Source organism: Mytilus californianus, unplaced genomic scaffold, assembly GCF_021869535.1.
Source record: "Mytilus californianus isolate M0D057914Y unplaced genomic scaffold, xbMytCali1.0.p SCAF_1, whole genome shotgun sequence".
NCBI lineage: Eukaryota > Metazoa > Mollusca > Bivalvia > Mytilida > Mytilidae > Mytilus > Mytilus californianus.
In genome coordinates this window covers 20,543,298-20,558,797 of record NW_026262581.1, presented here as the reverse complement: position 1 = coordinate 20,558,797, position 15,500 = coordinate 20,543,298, and the positions used below count along the sequence as shown (strand labels likewise).

General features: G+C 32.5%; 2 protein-coding genes across 2 annotated transcripts in view; one reads left to right on the top strand and one right to left on the bottom strand.

Moving 5' to 3' along the window:
• Positions 1-1,795: 1,795 nt before the first annotated feature.
• LOC127700847 (LHFPL tetraspan subfamily member 3 protein-like) lies at positions 1,796-10,076 on the bottom strand. The gene is made up of 3 exons (XM_052204541.1): positions 9,515-10,076; positions 7,393-7,635; positions 1,796-3,019 (listed from the first exon to the last, which is right to left on the bottom strand). Exons 1-3 carry the CDS (start codon positions 9,927-9,929, stop codon positions 2,859-2,861), a joined length of 819 nt encoding a protein of 272 aa, XP_052060501.1. The 5' UTR covers positions 9,930-10,076; the 3' UTR covers positions 1,796-2,858.
• Positions 10,077-14,130: 4,054 nt separating this feature from the next.
• The window catches only part of LOC127700755 (origin recognition complex subunit 5-like), a 38,845-nt gene continuing 37,475 nt past the window's right edge, over positions 14,131-15,500 (top strand). Inside the window, exon 1 of the mRNA XM_052204410.1 lies at positions 14,131-14,230. The gene's annotated coding sequence lies outside the window, so the exon portion shown is untranslated. The remainder of the gene's footprint in view (positions 14,231-15,500) is intronic.

Genomic DNA, 15,500 nt, shown 5'->3' with positions numbered 1-15,500 from the left:
CGATCCTTTGCCGAATTCCATACAGTATTGTTTTAAGATCTTAGAGCAACAAATATAAAGATACGAAGATGTTGTACGATTGCCAATGAGACAACTCTCCACTGAGACGAAATGACACAAACGTTTACAACTATAGGTCACCATCAAAGCCAATAACAACTAATAATTTAATTTTGGATGTAACACGTCTTCTGATTGGCTGAATTTTTTATTGTCTATCAGCTCATAGACATAATTTTGTCATGTCTATCAGCTCATAGACATAATTTTGTCATGTGACCGTGGCGTCATCAACGTTTTTTCATGATTTACTCCTTAAAAATTAAATTTAGAATTAAATTATGAGGAATGACTTAATATTTTTTTTTTTTTTCGAAATTTTTTTTAAAGTTATTTCGAATAGACAGAAAAAATATCAGTCATTCCTTAAATAAAAAATATGCATCTAAGACTTAAAATATCAATCAGTACGTACATCCAACTTCCAATGGATTTAGTAGTGTCAAGGATGGATACCCCATATCCTTTGTTTTCTATTTAAGACGTCATTAATAGTCAGAGAAAAAACATGACCTTGTGCCAAGATATATGCATTGACAGATTGTAGAGCCATGAGTGTGCATACGCATATAAAACTAATACTTAGTTTGATTTTAATTTACTGATAACAAAATCAATATTTATACCAATAAAAACAATATTCAAAGATCTTATTACAGTGCAAAATTGATTACCTTTTAGAATAAGTTTATTTAAAGGATTGATAACTTTACCCAGATCGTATCTAAATTTCCGTGCTCGGTAAACAACATCTCCGTATAAATTAGGATGTGCTATCCCGTTTGAAATAAGTTTTCTACAGGTACAGCCAAATTTCCTAACCAAATATTTGCATCTATTGAAGAATTTAGTAAAGGTTTTAAGTAATTTGTGGTAACGAAATTCCTGACTAATAATGTACCAGTAATACAAAGATTACCTTCAACGTCACAACAGACACGGGCATAGCGAACGAGTTGTGATATATAAACACCGTAAAAAGGTGCCAAAAGTACATCTTCCTCCAAAAAAAAAGGAAAATTAACAAGGAACGAAAAATCGTCCCTTTTTTCGTAATTTTTGTGTAGAGTTTCCCCATGTAAAACTGAAATATCTAAATCTAGGAAAGGACAGTTATTACCGTTTATATTTGATTTATTTAAAATAAGTTCCTTTAGGTAAATTTCGGCAGAATATTTAGAAAATTCTTGATTATTTAACGAAAGTTATCATCAAGATAACGATAAGTGTTGTTGAATTTATCAATCAAATGCAATTTAGACGGGTCTTAACTGAGTTTGGTCATAAACTGTTATTCATAACAGTACAAGAACAAGTCTCCTATTAAAGGGGCACAATTGGTGCCCATAGGAATTCATACAACCTGTCGATAAACTTTAATGCCGAAACGTACATAAACGTACCAAGGAGAAAATTAACAGCTTCAATCATCTCATCACACATGCAGTTAGTATATCTAGCATATTAAAAACCAGAAATGTATGTCATGGGAACCATCATGATCTTTCGACGGGATAACAAATTACTCGCCTTTCTTGGGAAAATCCGATATGTGCATTTAAAATTAAAAGGAGACACGTTTCTAAACCCAATTGATATTTCAATATGATAGCGCACAGAAATTAAGTTGGTCTGATCGCAGCACGGAGAAGGGCAAAGATACCAGAGGCTCATAAACCGCCATTAGACATCTACGACTGAAGGGGGAGGGGAGTATTACAAATAAACAACTGTGACAAATTCTATAAATTTTATAAAATATAGTTCTTCATCACATCATCACATAATATGCATATATATATTAACAAAACGTATAATGGCAGAGATTCAACACCAGCGGTAGTAGAATCAGGATATGTCTTTGTTTCAATAATCCCAGTCGTGTAAAATAATTGGATGAATCGAGCACAGACCTACTAAAACTTTCACGATTCACGTAAGCGTTGAACTTACTCTGGTTTTACCAAGTCTTACATAAGCGTGAATGAGATTCACTTTACCTGAAATTAATGTGAAGAAGATTCGCCCAACAGTAGCCGAATCATATTGGCAAGATATCACATGATCATAATGAATTTTTGTCAATTTTTCGAAATGGAAATTTGAAGAATATGTAGGTATAAGTTCCTTGCATTTCTTCTGAGACAAGTTTTCAATATACAATTAACTTTTTGAAAACTATAGTTTTACTTATATACATGTATAATTAATAACATATGTAAATATACATTCAAACCTGCAATACATTTCAAGCTAAGACAACGAAAGACATTTTCTCAACCCTACAAAAACTGATTATAGTCCATGTATATGGTATAATAAATGAGACATTTTATAGTAAAGGTCAAAGTTGATTCAAAGTGTCGTCAGTAAAGAGTAAAGTTTTAAAAGTACACAATAGTCCAATAATCCTGAATAGAAAAAAAGTGTGTTATGTGTCAGTAGACAGCACTGACAAAATTGACGATATTGCGACAACCTAATCCCAAAAAGTAGCACTCTTTGCTGGAAAATAAATTACAAAATGTTATATGAACAACTTTGACAAACACCACAAATTCTATGAAGTTTTCCAATATAATCCTTTGTGAATTTAATGTTTATCGCACTATTGTCTACATGTACTCGTCGTTGTACATACGGGTATGTGTAAATGGAACTACTATAATGCTTGAATACATGTACATGTAAGATCACCTTTAATGCTATTGCTTCTTTTCTATAGAAAGCTAGTTTATGATAGTTAACGGTAATTTTGATGACCATATATTTGATTTTTAATAGACACTTTTTTTTTCTCACAACTGGAAATTATTATGTCCTGGTCTCCGTGAAAACTGTGATTGTGAATACTCTGAAAACCTTTCATGTCGATCATCTCCCCCAGGTACTGTTACGACAGGTTGTATAGGTATGGATCTCTTGGACATAGTGTCTACGTTATAGCCTTCTAATTCAGCTGAAATATAAGGGAAAAAACAATCAAAGAATGAAGTCTCTCTGTATATAACTGCATGGTGTGAAAAAGGTGACATTAAGTTTACAATATGAAATCGATATTTGTAAAAATAAGGAAATGTGGTACGTCCAAATGACGTGAAAGTGTTTAGTAATCTTGTTAATTTAACACACCTATGTTTAATGTATGATTTATTCGTTTTAATTTATTTCACAATACTAGTACTGCACATTTGTACCACAATGAGTTGAAGGTAAAATTACAGCGTACCGAGAAACGCAATACATTAATTACATTCATTAACATTGAAAGATAGGACAATTTCTTAATAAAAAAAACTTTACCGAATCCCATGTACAAACAAAACAGAAGCTCCGTAGGATTTTTGTTTTCGTCAGAATAAAAAAAGTTACCCACTTTATATGTAAATTATGGAATTTCAATTGCAAATAAAACATGTGAAACTGCATTTGAATATCGAAATATTTGCAGTTCATTGAAAATTTGTAAAAGAGAGATGCATTTTTGTCTGTAAACGGCATGATAATCATGCGCAACTGCTACTGAACATTTCTGCTTTATCGATACAAAATACACGGGGATCACTTGGTCATCTCAAGTTCCGGTTTCGTTTAAGTGTGTAGGATGTTTTAAAAAAGGTCAAACAATAAAATTTTGCTGCAGACAACAGTGGCGGATCCAGAAATTTTCATAAGTGGGGGCCTAGTGACTGTCTAAGAGGGGCCCCACTCCAGTTATGCTTCAGTGATTCCCTATATAATCAACCATTTTTTTTCCACAAAAAGGGGGGGGGGCCCTTGGCCCCCACCCCTAAATCCGCCTCTGGACAACGCCAAAAGACAGTTTGCTTAAATAGGCCTTTTCCCACACAGTATAGAGATTTAATTAAGTATACAAAACACAAGTGATCCAAATATATTGTATATTAATAAAACAAAAAAAAGTTTGTTTTTCTACATTCAAATGAAGCCGTCTATTTGCAGGCAATATTTTATACAAATCCAAAAGAGTGACTATTTAATACGCTTTTGTAACATTCAATCTAAAGGGGGGAGTAGAAGAGGTGTCATCCCGAATTCCCGAAATCCCGACGTCCTGAAGAAAAAAAGAACTTCCGTCCTTTTTATAAAGGGTCATCATTATAGCTACGATTTACACAAAAAAATAAGATTTTTTTCCAAACATTTACAATAAACTGCTTCGCTGAGCGCAGCTGGATACGCAACAGAGGTCCAACCCTGAACAGTTGGGACAAAAATGGACACAATATTCAAGCTTGATACAGGTCTGAATTTGGATTGTATTAAATATTTCACATATTATAGGTTTCTAAATAAATGTAGTCAAAGAACTTGAAATTGGTTATATAAATTGAATTTATATTCAATTAAAGATTTCTTGCAGTTGTGCCATACACTGTGCTGTTGTGCAATATTTAGTAAATCTGTAGTCAGACTATAAACAAATAAAGTTCAATTAATTCATATTAGAAATTTATGAAAATGTAAAGGGAGCTTACATCAATAGAAATAAACAATTCACCAAAGTTTCATGAGAATTGCTGACAGCATTTTTGAGTTATTGTCCGAAAACTGGAAAATCCTCCCTTTTTTAATGAATAAAACCCCATAACTCAGAAATGTAAAATTTAAATTAAAAAAATTCTAAACGGAGCTTACATCAATAGATATAAACAATTCACCAAAGTTTCATACGAACTGCTGAAAGCAATTTTGATTTTTTGTCAGAAAACTGGAAAACCCCCCTTTTTTTATGAATAAAACCATGTAACTCGGAAAAGCAAAAATCTAAAATATATAAAAATCAAAAGGGAGCTCATGTCAATAGATATAAACAATTCACCACAATTTCTTGCAAGTTAATGAATGCATTCTTGAGTTATTGTCAGAAAACTGGAAAATCCCCCTTTTTTATAGATGAATAAAACCCCATAACTCGGAAACGTAAAATCTAAAATTTATAAAAAACGAAAGGGAGCTCACGTCAATAGATATAAACAATTCACCAAAGTTTTATGCAAATTGGTTAAAGCGTTTTTGAGTTAATGTCCGACATGTTGACGACGGACGGACGGACGGACGGACAACAGTATACCATAATACGTCCCGTAAACGGGCGTATAAAAATGGAATATTGAAATAATGTTTCACAATTAGTAGTTAGTTTGGGTCAATGTCAAAATAAGTTAAAAAAACATTATTGGCTTGCAGGTCAATAATTCAACCTCAATTTAAATCCGTATTCTTTGGTTTAATTGTTGTTGGGAGATTGTTTGCGCATGTGTCCAGCATGCATGTGATATGATTGAAACTAATGTCAGCTGAAAGGAAGACAGCAGTAAGACCCGATTCCGTCAATAATCAGTCTTATGCATGCAGGTTATGAATAAATGATTTACATTTTATTTTATATGTTTTATCTATTAACTGGGATCTAACAGAACTACGAAAATCGTACTTATACTGTTGCACGTGCTTATATACCTGTCGGTTTGTACTTTATATTCCCACCGGTTTATAGATTTTATTAAAGCATCACCACTTGTATAACATAAAACATTTACATACATATATAAAACATGCTGTATAATAAAACTAACAGTAAAATATCATAAGCTTAAATAATAAAACATATACATGTGCCATTCTTTTAAGAATTATGAGAGACTATTAAAAGAATTATTACATACAATCTTTCACATCATTTTTAAAACTATAAAGATATATTTAAGATTTAAATTGCATCATCAGCTATATATACATATTTTTTTATTCTACAGGAAAAATTAAAGCAGGTTTTAGCAACTACCTGACAGAATTCTTCATTTCTGAATAAAAATAAAAACTTTTCGTCATTAGACAAGTTATGAAATTTATCATTATGTTTTACGGCTTCACTGTACAATATATTTCGAATGTCTGCATGCATATAAGGGACAAAGAGAAAAAAACATGTCGTCATCTTTAACTTCATTTTAACACAAAAAACAAGATCTTCCATTTACTGGTTTATTCCCATATCGTCCTGTTTCTACTTTAAGTGGCGCATAGCCACATCTGAATTTCCCAATGATCTCGTATAATTTCTGTTGAAGCTTTTTTGCTAACAGGTATGGCTAATTTCCTCTGAATTTGTTTCACAATCGGGTCAAAATCCCAGTGAACCTCAATGAAATTAAAATATTGAAGAGTCCAAACATTTTATTTAAAGGGTTTAGCAACAGTTTCCTATGTGTCCGTTTAAAGTTTAGGGTCCTCAATGCTCTTCACCTTCGTTCTGTTGACCATTTTAACCCTTTTGATTTGAGCGTCACTGGTGGGTCTTTTGTAGACGAAACGCGCGTCTGGCGTACAAAATTTTAATCCTGGTATCTATGGCGAGGTTACTGATTAGTAAAGTGATATGTGGCGTTGCTGAAGACAACTTTAGATAATTTATTGAATTAAAAATAGTGCAAATTTAACATGCAACACGACGTTCTTATTAACAAAAATGAATATATCTGTATTTGAATTCAAAAAACAGATTTACTTTATAAAATTTGAGTCAGATTGGTCATTTAAGAAGGTCCTTCTGCTTTGGAAAAAACCGTGACCCGAAATTTGGTTGTGTTATGATATTGTAACTATCATAGTTATTTAGTTGAAAATGAAATTGTGACTCTGCAGTTTGGAACCTGTCACGGAAATCTCTGGAACACTGTAGAAGGAAAGCTTCTAGAACAATGTAAGAAGTTTAAATTACGCATATTTTATTATGATCATTCTGGAATCGTTATGTAAGTCAAATAGAAAGTTCTAATCTGTCTCCATGATTGTTCCAGTGATTTCCAAACTGCACTGTCACAATTTCATTTTGCAAACAACCACAAACATTATGTAAACACATTATAAGGCCACACAAATTAGGCCAACTAAATAAATATGATAGTTACAATATCATAACAGTTGAAAATTTTCAAAGTGAAGCCAAGCTATCTTTAAATTGGGTTCTGGTTAATAAGGTTACCAGTCCAACTGGATGTTATTTTCATTTTATATAAATAATGTCTATAAATCTAAGTTAAAATTTCGCATCATTGCTGATTTTGGTCATTACAATTGCACCTTGTAATATTTCTCCTAAATTACAAAATACTTGTTTGCACTGTAAATATAAATCCAATTTCGGCTATCATATTCCCAACCCGTTTAAAATATTACAATAGTACTGACTGTCATTATTTTCAACGGTGTTAAAACTGGTTTGCCAACAGTACTACCAGTACGAAAAAGTAGCGTGTAATATTCTTTTCATAGTACAAATTCCGTTTTTAGGCAGTACATACTTACATTTATTTACAGTACCAGTTACATAACTATCTTTTGGGAACTCTTCTCGTTTAGAAGCCAGCACAAATGCTAGTATTGCTAAGAGAGCAGCATCAAATATACCCAATATGGCCAAGATGTATCCCCACCGTACACCACAGTATCCCAGTTTATACTGGTCCGCTGTGCTACCACACAAGTTCCGTACTTCTTGATGGTCCCAACCACTCGGAAATATCACACATGCAAGGAACATAAAAACAGCTGAAATAAAATTCAAAAATGAAATGAGCTAAAGCTTTCGGTTTATTCGATTTATCATTTGATTTTGAACTAAAGGCTACTCAAGAAGAAAACAAAAAAAATCCGCAAATTTTAATCGACCATTTCAGTGAGTATCGGACTGACCTGCAAATTGTTATTGTATATTTGTATAAAATACAACATAAACAAAACAAGGATGTGACATCAATTCACAACGCAATGAAAATTCGCGCTACAGAACTCAAGCCAAGGCTCGGTACTCAGTTCTATTGCTCTATTCTTCGTTTCAAGTCAGTGAGTGAGCTCTTCGATACGGAGGGAAAGCTGGTACATCATTGCAAGTTCAAGACGAAGTTGACCCCTAGCACCGGTATGAGGGTTTGGGTTTGGTTTACAGAATAGAGAATAATGGCGAAAAGTTCAGAATGAAGCATACAAAAACTAAAGAATTGAGAAAAATAGACCAAAACAAAGAATAGAATAATTGGGTATTGAAGTATAAAGAAAAGAGTATAATGGGATAAAAAAAAAAATACAGAAAACTGGCCCAAAATTTTAAAGTTTACTGAAATGATAGACCCTTCAAAAACCCTCTTCTATGTTATATATCGATAACGCTACATTGGTTCATTGAGGAACATTTATTCCGTAATGTAAAACAAACTACAAACTAAAACGGGAGAAAAACTAAAATGTGACTAAGAAGCGGGAATTATTAGCAGTGTCTATACATAAGATCAAATAAGTATATCTCCAGTTCATATGTACATACATGTACTTTCGAACAGCTGGGAACTCGATAGCTATCGCTCCCTTTTTCGGACTAGTACTTCAGTGAAAATGAGTAAAGAGATTGATTGATTGATTGATTGATTGAATGATTGGATGCTGCATTAAAACCAGTTCTTAAAAAGCTTAAATTTCAAGCGCATGATTTTTGTTTTGTTTTTGTGCCACAAGAGGTATTTTTTTTTGTATAATTGAATACTATATTTGATCTTTACGGTTTACCGAAAATCTTAAAAAAAAATTTTCGCTGATTAAATCATTTCTTATTTAACAAGCAGATGCATCTGATAACATTTTTGTGAGGTCGATGTTTGTATTGACACATTGGTTTAAAGTTTATTGTCACACACTATAGTATAATCACTTTCATTATTAGTTGTCCATGTTGTCATGTTTCAAGTATTTGGTGATCTATTGTTACCTTGTTAGAAGAATGTATTCAATTAAGTTAAAAATGGTCAATGCAGATTTGGGTCAACATTTTTTGAACTAGCAACACTGTTAAAACCTGGACAAAAAGATAGTATAAATGATATTTCCCCTAACCTCGATACAGAAATCATTTGGTTAAATCTAAAGTATATTGTCACAACTAAATAAATGAACTGTTAGAACTGAAAGTTGGAAAATAAAAGGAGGGGATTAATTCTCATTTTACATTTCTTGAGACTGATCTTTGACGAAAAAGTAAAGAAAAAAGTATATAAAGGGGCATTGTTTTGTTATACGCGCCAACAATGTTATTTACTTTGTAAATATAATTTAAATTTTTAAATTATATAAGCTTATAAAATAGTTTCTTGGATAGAACTATAATGCACATAATTTACATTTTTTATTTATAGCACAGTGTTTAATCACAGATGATACAAAAAAACAAGAGAAACTAAGTGTCATTTTTATTTTTGTCAATAAAATAAATGAGATGTACATGTATGTATCACTTGTGGTTATCTGCTTTAAAATAAAAATAAATCAAAGTTTTCTTGCACCGCCCTGAAGTTTGAATTGACCATTTTGTTAATCCCGTTTTAAATAACCGCCAAAAGATATGCATTTTTAAACTATAAATCTGACTAAAATGTAATACCTGATATTAATTCTAGAATACCACAGAGATAGAAAACGATCGTTTTCTTAAAGCAAAAGAACAATAGCAATGCTGCGACAACAATTAGCATCAATAAAGCTGATACTCCACAGAAAAAAGTAGTTGCTCTAAAGGCGTCGTTCAAAATGGAATTGAAACTTGTAAAAGATCCATCACACACATATCTTTGGTATGCAGAGTCCGGTTTACAATATTGAAATACTCCAATATGTCCATAGCCAGTCCTATCATCGTCTGTGTCCCCGATCCAGTGAGGTTGAATGAATGCAACCACATTCAGAATGCACCAAATAATTGTCAATAAAGCCCATAGAACGCACACTGCTCTGTACTCTCGCATATACCGAAAATAATAAATCCTTGCAGTCTCCGGATTATACATTGGTTTCTCCATGTTGGAACCAACTTGCCTCTTGTGATTCCTTGTTTATGTTTTGATTCTGGAACCACGTTTTTCCTATTTGCAGGGGTGAGGCAAATTGGATCGAAAATTTCTATCGTGAAGGAGTTTCCGATCAATGCCTATGAATAAAACTAAATTTAGATATCCAACTGAACCGTATCTTTTCAAAACTGGTCGAGCAAGTTTATCAATACACGGTGTGAAGCCAACTTATCCAATCAACACCAGGTAATAATTACCTGTACATTTTGTTTATGTTTTCTTAAAGGTCATACGGTAGCACATGGCTAATCAGTCATTCATAGGTCAAAGGTGATGTAGTAGTTTACTATAATACTGTTGTATGTTGTATCGTTCACTATTAATTGATAGAGAATTTAAACAAATATCATGTAAGTACATTTGAATTGACTGAACAATAACTACCAAAAAGGTATGAAATACATTATAAATTATCATATATGTCTATCTGTTTCTTTGTAAATATTTCCAACATATTTCTCTGTAATTTACACAATACTTATACTGTAAAAATAAGTTTCCTCCCAAAATATCAACTATACATGTATAGACCTCACTGTGACAAACCATGGCTAGGGGCCGTCTTAAAACCGCAGTGAGGTGAGAGTTGTTTTTTTTTTGCTCCGTGTTGAAGGCCTCGCTGTTCTTTTGCATTTGTGTGTTTTTTTGCTGTGCATGTATACTGATTTTGTGTCATGGATGGATAACCCATTTCCTTTGTTTTTTTTCTATTTTGTTCATATTTTTATATTTTTACTAAATTGTTAAGTTGATTCGAAGCTCAATTAACTTTAACATAGATCGCCAGTTCCACGTAACCATTTCACCAGCAGGGTCGTTTACTTGAAGTTCTTTCTGTGATGTTTACCACTGTATCATTGAAATCAAGCCTATACTGGTACAGTGATAAAAACAATATCAATCATCATGGTAATGAAAGAAATGAGAAGATAGTCGGTTGTAATATATATCTTCAGAAAAAAAAAATCCACAACTTATTTTGCTGCAACGCTGCAACATGGGACAAATACGTACATGATATAAAAATAAGAATGTGTGGTATAATTGCAAATGACAGTGAAATTAACAACTATAGGTCACCGTATGGTCTTTACCAATGAGCAAAACCTATACCGCATAGTCAGCTATAAAAGGCCCCGAACTGACAAATGTAAAACAATTCAAACGAGGAGACTAACGGCCCTATTTATGTAAAAAAAGTGAACGAAATACAAATATGATATACAGCAACTAGTTCAAATCAGTTGAAAAAGCTTAACTCATCAGATCGATATAAAGCAGAAAAACAAGTAACAAAAACACAGACCGGTCGTGGCAGGGTATTTTACATCCCTACAATCAAAAAGACACTAAGTACATTTATGTATTACTCCAGTTGCTAAAAAATCAAATACTATTAGATAAGATTATAGTGCAATCTTTATAAAATTTAATTACCTGAGTTAAGTCTACACATAAGATGATTCTTTGACTTTCTGAACTTAATAAATCATAAGTTTTTATCCATCTGTATCTGCATGGGACATAATTTATCATAGTTATGATCTTCCTGTTAGATCTCTCTTTACAAATGCTATTATCGTACGATTTAATTTCAATGATTTTCAATGTTAAAACTTTAGAAACAAATCTACTTTCTATTGCGATCAAGATTACAATTGGAGTTGACAGTTAGAGTCAATTTCCTAATGCATGTAGAGTTAAAATTTTGTTGGCTTGCTTGCCTTGCTTGCTTTGTTTGTATTAATGTTTGCTCAAGCATTGTAATTAAGATTGACTTCTGCAAACAATTATAAGTAGGCGGAGTTAAACCTGTATATAGGTAAATTTGATTATTTGATAATGTCCAATCAAATTTTTAATATAATGTATTCAAGTTTAACTCCACCTATTCATATTGTTTTCAGATGTCAATCGTAATTACAATGCTTGAGTAAATATTAATACAAAGCAAGCAAGGCAAGCAAGCCAACCAAACTCTTACTCTACATGCATTAGGAAATTGACTCTAATAGAAACCAATCAGATTCCCAAAAGATTTTTCAACATTTACAAATACAAAAAATAGAATTTTATACATGTTTGATTGATTGATTGTTGCTTGCCTAACATCCACTTACAAATAATTAATCAGCGACATGTATATTTAGGAAAAGAACAAACTAACAATTATCCAATAGATAGATTCTGCAGAGTGGTTCGACGAGGATGCGTGCACGAATTTTGACTGCAAGGTAAAAAGGAGACTGGAGCACGTAAGACCGCAAGGGCGGTTGACATGCAACAGAAACCCTAGGAACCCCTGACAAAGTTATTTCAAGGGTTATTTAATGTGCAGAGAGTGTAGTATCGACACGAGGCATCGGATTTAATGTTCCCCTTTTCGACCGGACGTGACTGTGTATTTACGCATCCCGCACAGCCGTATGGACGCCACTGGTTAGGTACACAGTGGCCGCGATAAAGTTCTTGTCTATGAAAAATCCGGAGGAACTTGGAACATTATCAAATATAGTATGTCTTAAATCATACCAGTACCGACTAATGAGCTATTGATACACCGGGTGCTAACAGGCCACCAGCAGTGGTAGCGGACACACGGTACTAGTAAATAGAAATAGTGTACAAATTTCGTGCGTCCTAAGCACTTTTCTGGACTTATCTTCATGTGAGATCTGGATTGGGACGTGGGATGAGTTTACAAACTAAGAATAATAGACTGGTTAAAAAATAAAGAACAGAGAAACATTTGGCAAAAAAATTCAGAATTGAGAAACATTGGGCAAAAAAAAATTCAGAATTGAGAAACATTGGGCAAAACAATATCATTAAAGAATAGAGAATAAAGGGAAGAAAATATATAGAATAGAGAAAAATGTGGTGCAAATCATTAAAGAATGGAGATTGAAAAGCAAAAAAAAACAAAACACTAAAATATAAAGAATAGAGAAAAATGGCCTGAAAGATTAAAGAATACAGAAATGAAGACACCCCATCCAATCCCTATACTTAATCAGCAACGCTGGCAAACTTTTGGACCAATATATATATATTGTCCCAGGCCGCAAACCTTACTAACATTTGAAAGCCAGACCGGAAGTATAAATACGTAGACATAAAAGACATAAAGCTTTATTTAAAGTCGGTATAAGCAAGACAATTACAAGTAAAGGCTCTGAATATCTTTTTAGACCGACATAAAAAAGTTAAATATATACATATCAAGTCATGCACAACTTATACATGTTATAGAAAGCAAGAGTTCATATTATGCATACATAAAACACAGAGTTCTACCAAGCAGCTTAAACACATAGCGAAACATTGGCATGAACTGCCTGACCAATAATTCATCAAGTTCTTGAATTGATTTTGAGACGATTGCTTACACAGTCTCCATCTGGCAGCTCATTCCAAAGTTTAGTCCTGCATACCTTAAAGATTATATGCCACTATGACCGTGATATGCAGTTGTTCAGTCACCGTAATGTGGTAGGTCTGCTGTATTCTGGTATCTAAAAGAGTATACGCGGTTTTCTTTGAGTGGACTAAATCATGAAGACGAACAAGACATTCATTATTTTAATAGCCAATGATCTCATATTCTTCTCAGCCACGGTAATTTTAAAAAATGGTAATCATAGTTTGATTTGCAGAATAGATCTTAGGAACGTAAGGAGCTATATATATAATTAAAACGGGACTTAAAAAGAATAGCCGAATTCGTATAAGGTCAAATTTGCCCATCTGATGATTCGCAACTGAATTTAAAACTTAAAATAAAGATTTTATGTAGTTTCAGTTTAGCTTATAGCGAATATACACGTGATTATTTTCTTTTTTTCATATATATTAGTTATGTTATATTTTATAACAATAGCATTAAGAATATTGTACTCAAGTTAACTTTCAAATTTGCAAAAGTGTCACCTCCTCCAAAATATCTAAATATATGAGATACTTATATAATATGAATGTTGCTTAAATTTAAATATTGTATGTTTGTAAATATTGTCATAATTGTCATGATAACAACCCAATATTTGGATTTTACACCAATAAAGTGATTTAATTTGATTTGATTCGCAAGACGGAACAGTTACATCGTCCGCTTTTGATTCAGTGTTTTATAAAGATTACTTTCGATAGTCATCGGTGATTATTAAAAACACCCAAAATTTGGCGGGGAAATTTGATGATTTTGATTCATTTACTATTTAGAGTTTGTTGACCGACATACAATGTACCAGGTATATATACTTCAATTCTGCATATATTTATTATACATGAAGCCTAAATGAGATTGACAAAATCTTTAGATAACGAAATGTATAAGTTTTTCGTTACGTCGCGTTACACCGTGATTACACCAGGGGAATATAAGTAAGGGGGAGGGAAACCAATGATAATATGCTGGGAAGATCTTATTCGAACCTTTTTGAACTTTACCATCTCAAACGACTAAATATCAGAGACTATCGAAAAATAAATCGTATCTTGCCATTGGTTTAAAAATATTTACGTCAATATGACAATCATTTATAACACGAATATTAATATATTTGAACTCTATTATTCTAAATTAAAAGGTCAATACACCGTTTTGTTTACTTGCTTGCTAACGCGTATTAATCACAGTCATGCACATGTTTAAATTGGGATAAGATTATATATATATTATAATGTGGCAACATTTAAAAAAAAGAAGACCTTAAATTTATTTGTTTTCGTTGTGCACATATTTTTTGTAAATTATTAACGAATTGGTGACAAGTAATTTGCATTCGACCTGCAATGCTCCCTTACCGGGTCGTTGTATTCGAACTGTTCGTTGTTCATGCAGTTACTCTGAGTCAGTGATGATTATTTCATTTTTTTCGTCTTCATCTTTTTATAGACATTTGTTCTATTAATATATGGATGCATAATTTAGCTGCTTATAACAAAGCGGCTTGTTAATTAGTATGCATGGAAAACAGAATAATTGAATCCAGTTTTCTATATTTTTAAGACCACTGTATTTGTCAATGTGAAATCATATAATATGCATAAAAAAACATGGTGTGTCTTTTTCTTTTCTTTTCATCTTATCAATAAAACCAATAAAAGAGTTTATAGAAAAAAAAGATGTGGAATGATTGCCAATGAGACAACTCTATAAGAGACCAAATGACACAGAAATTAACAACTATAGGTCACAGTACGGCCTTCAAAAATGAACAAAGCCTTATAAAAGGCCTGGAAATCAGTGAAAAATGTTAAACAAATAAAACGAGAAAACAAACGGTCTAATTTATATGTACAAAATAATGAACGAAAATCAAATATGTATAACACAGCAAATAACGACAACCACTGAATTACAGGCTCTGACTTGGGACAGGCACATATAGAATGTGGCGGGGTTAAACATGTTAGCAGGCGCCAACCCTCACCTATAACCTGTGCTATGGAGGAATAGTACACCATAAGAACAAACCATAACAATCAGTTGAAAAAGGCGTAACTCATCAGATGGAT

Coding starts and splice junctions, on each gene's coding strand:
- LOC127700847 (XM_052204541.1), bottom strand. CDS start 9,929: ATGGAGAAACCAATGTATAATCCGGAGACTGCAAGGATTTATTATTTT. Junction 7,636..9,514: donor TATTCTAGAATTAATATCAG/GTATTACATTTT, acceptor ATTTTATTTCAG/CTGTTTTTATGTTCCTTGCA. Junction 3,020..7,392: donor AACTGGTACTGTAAATAAAT/GTAAGTATGTAC, acceptor CTTATATTTCAG/CTGAATTAGAAGGCTATAAC.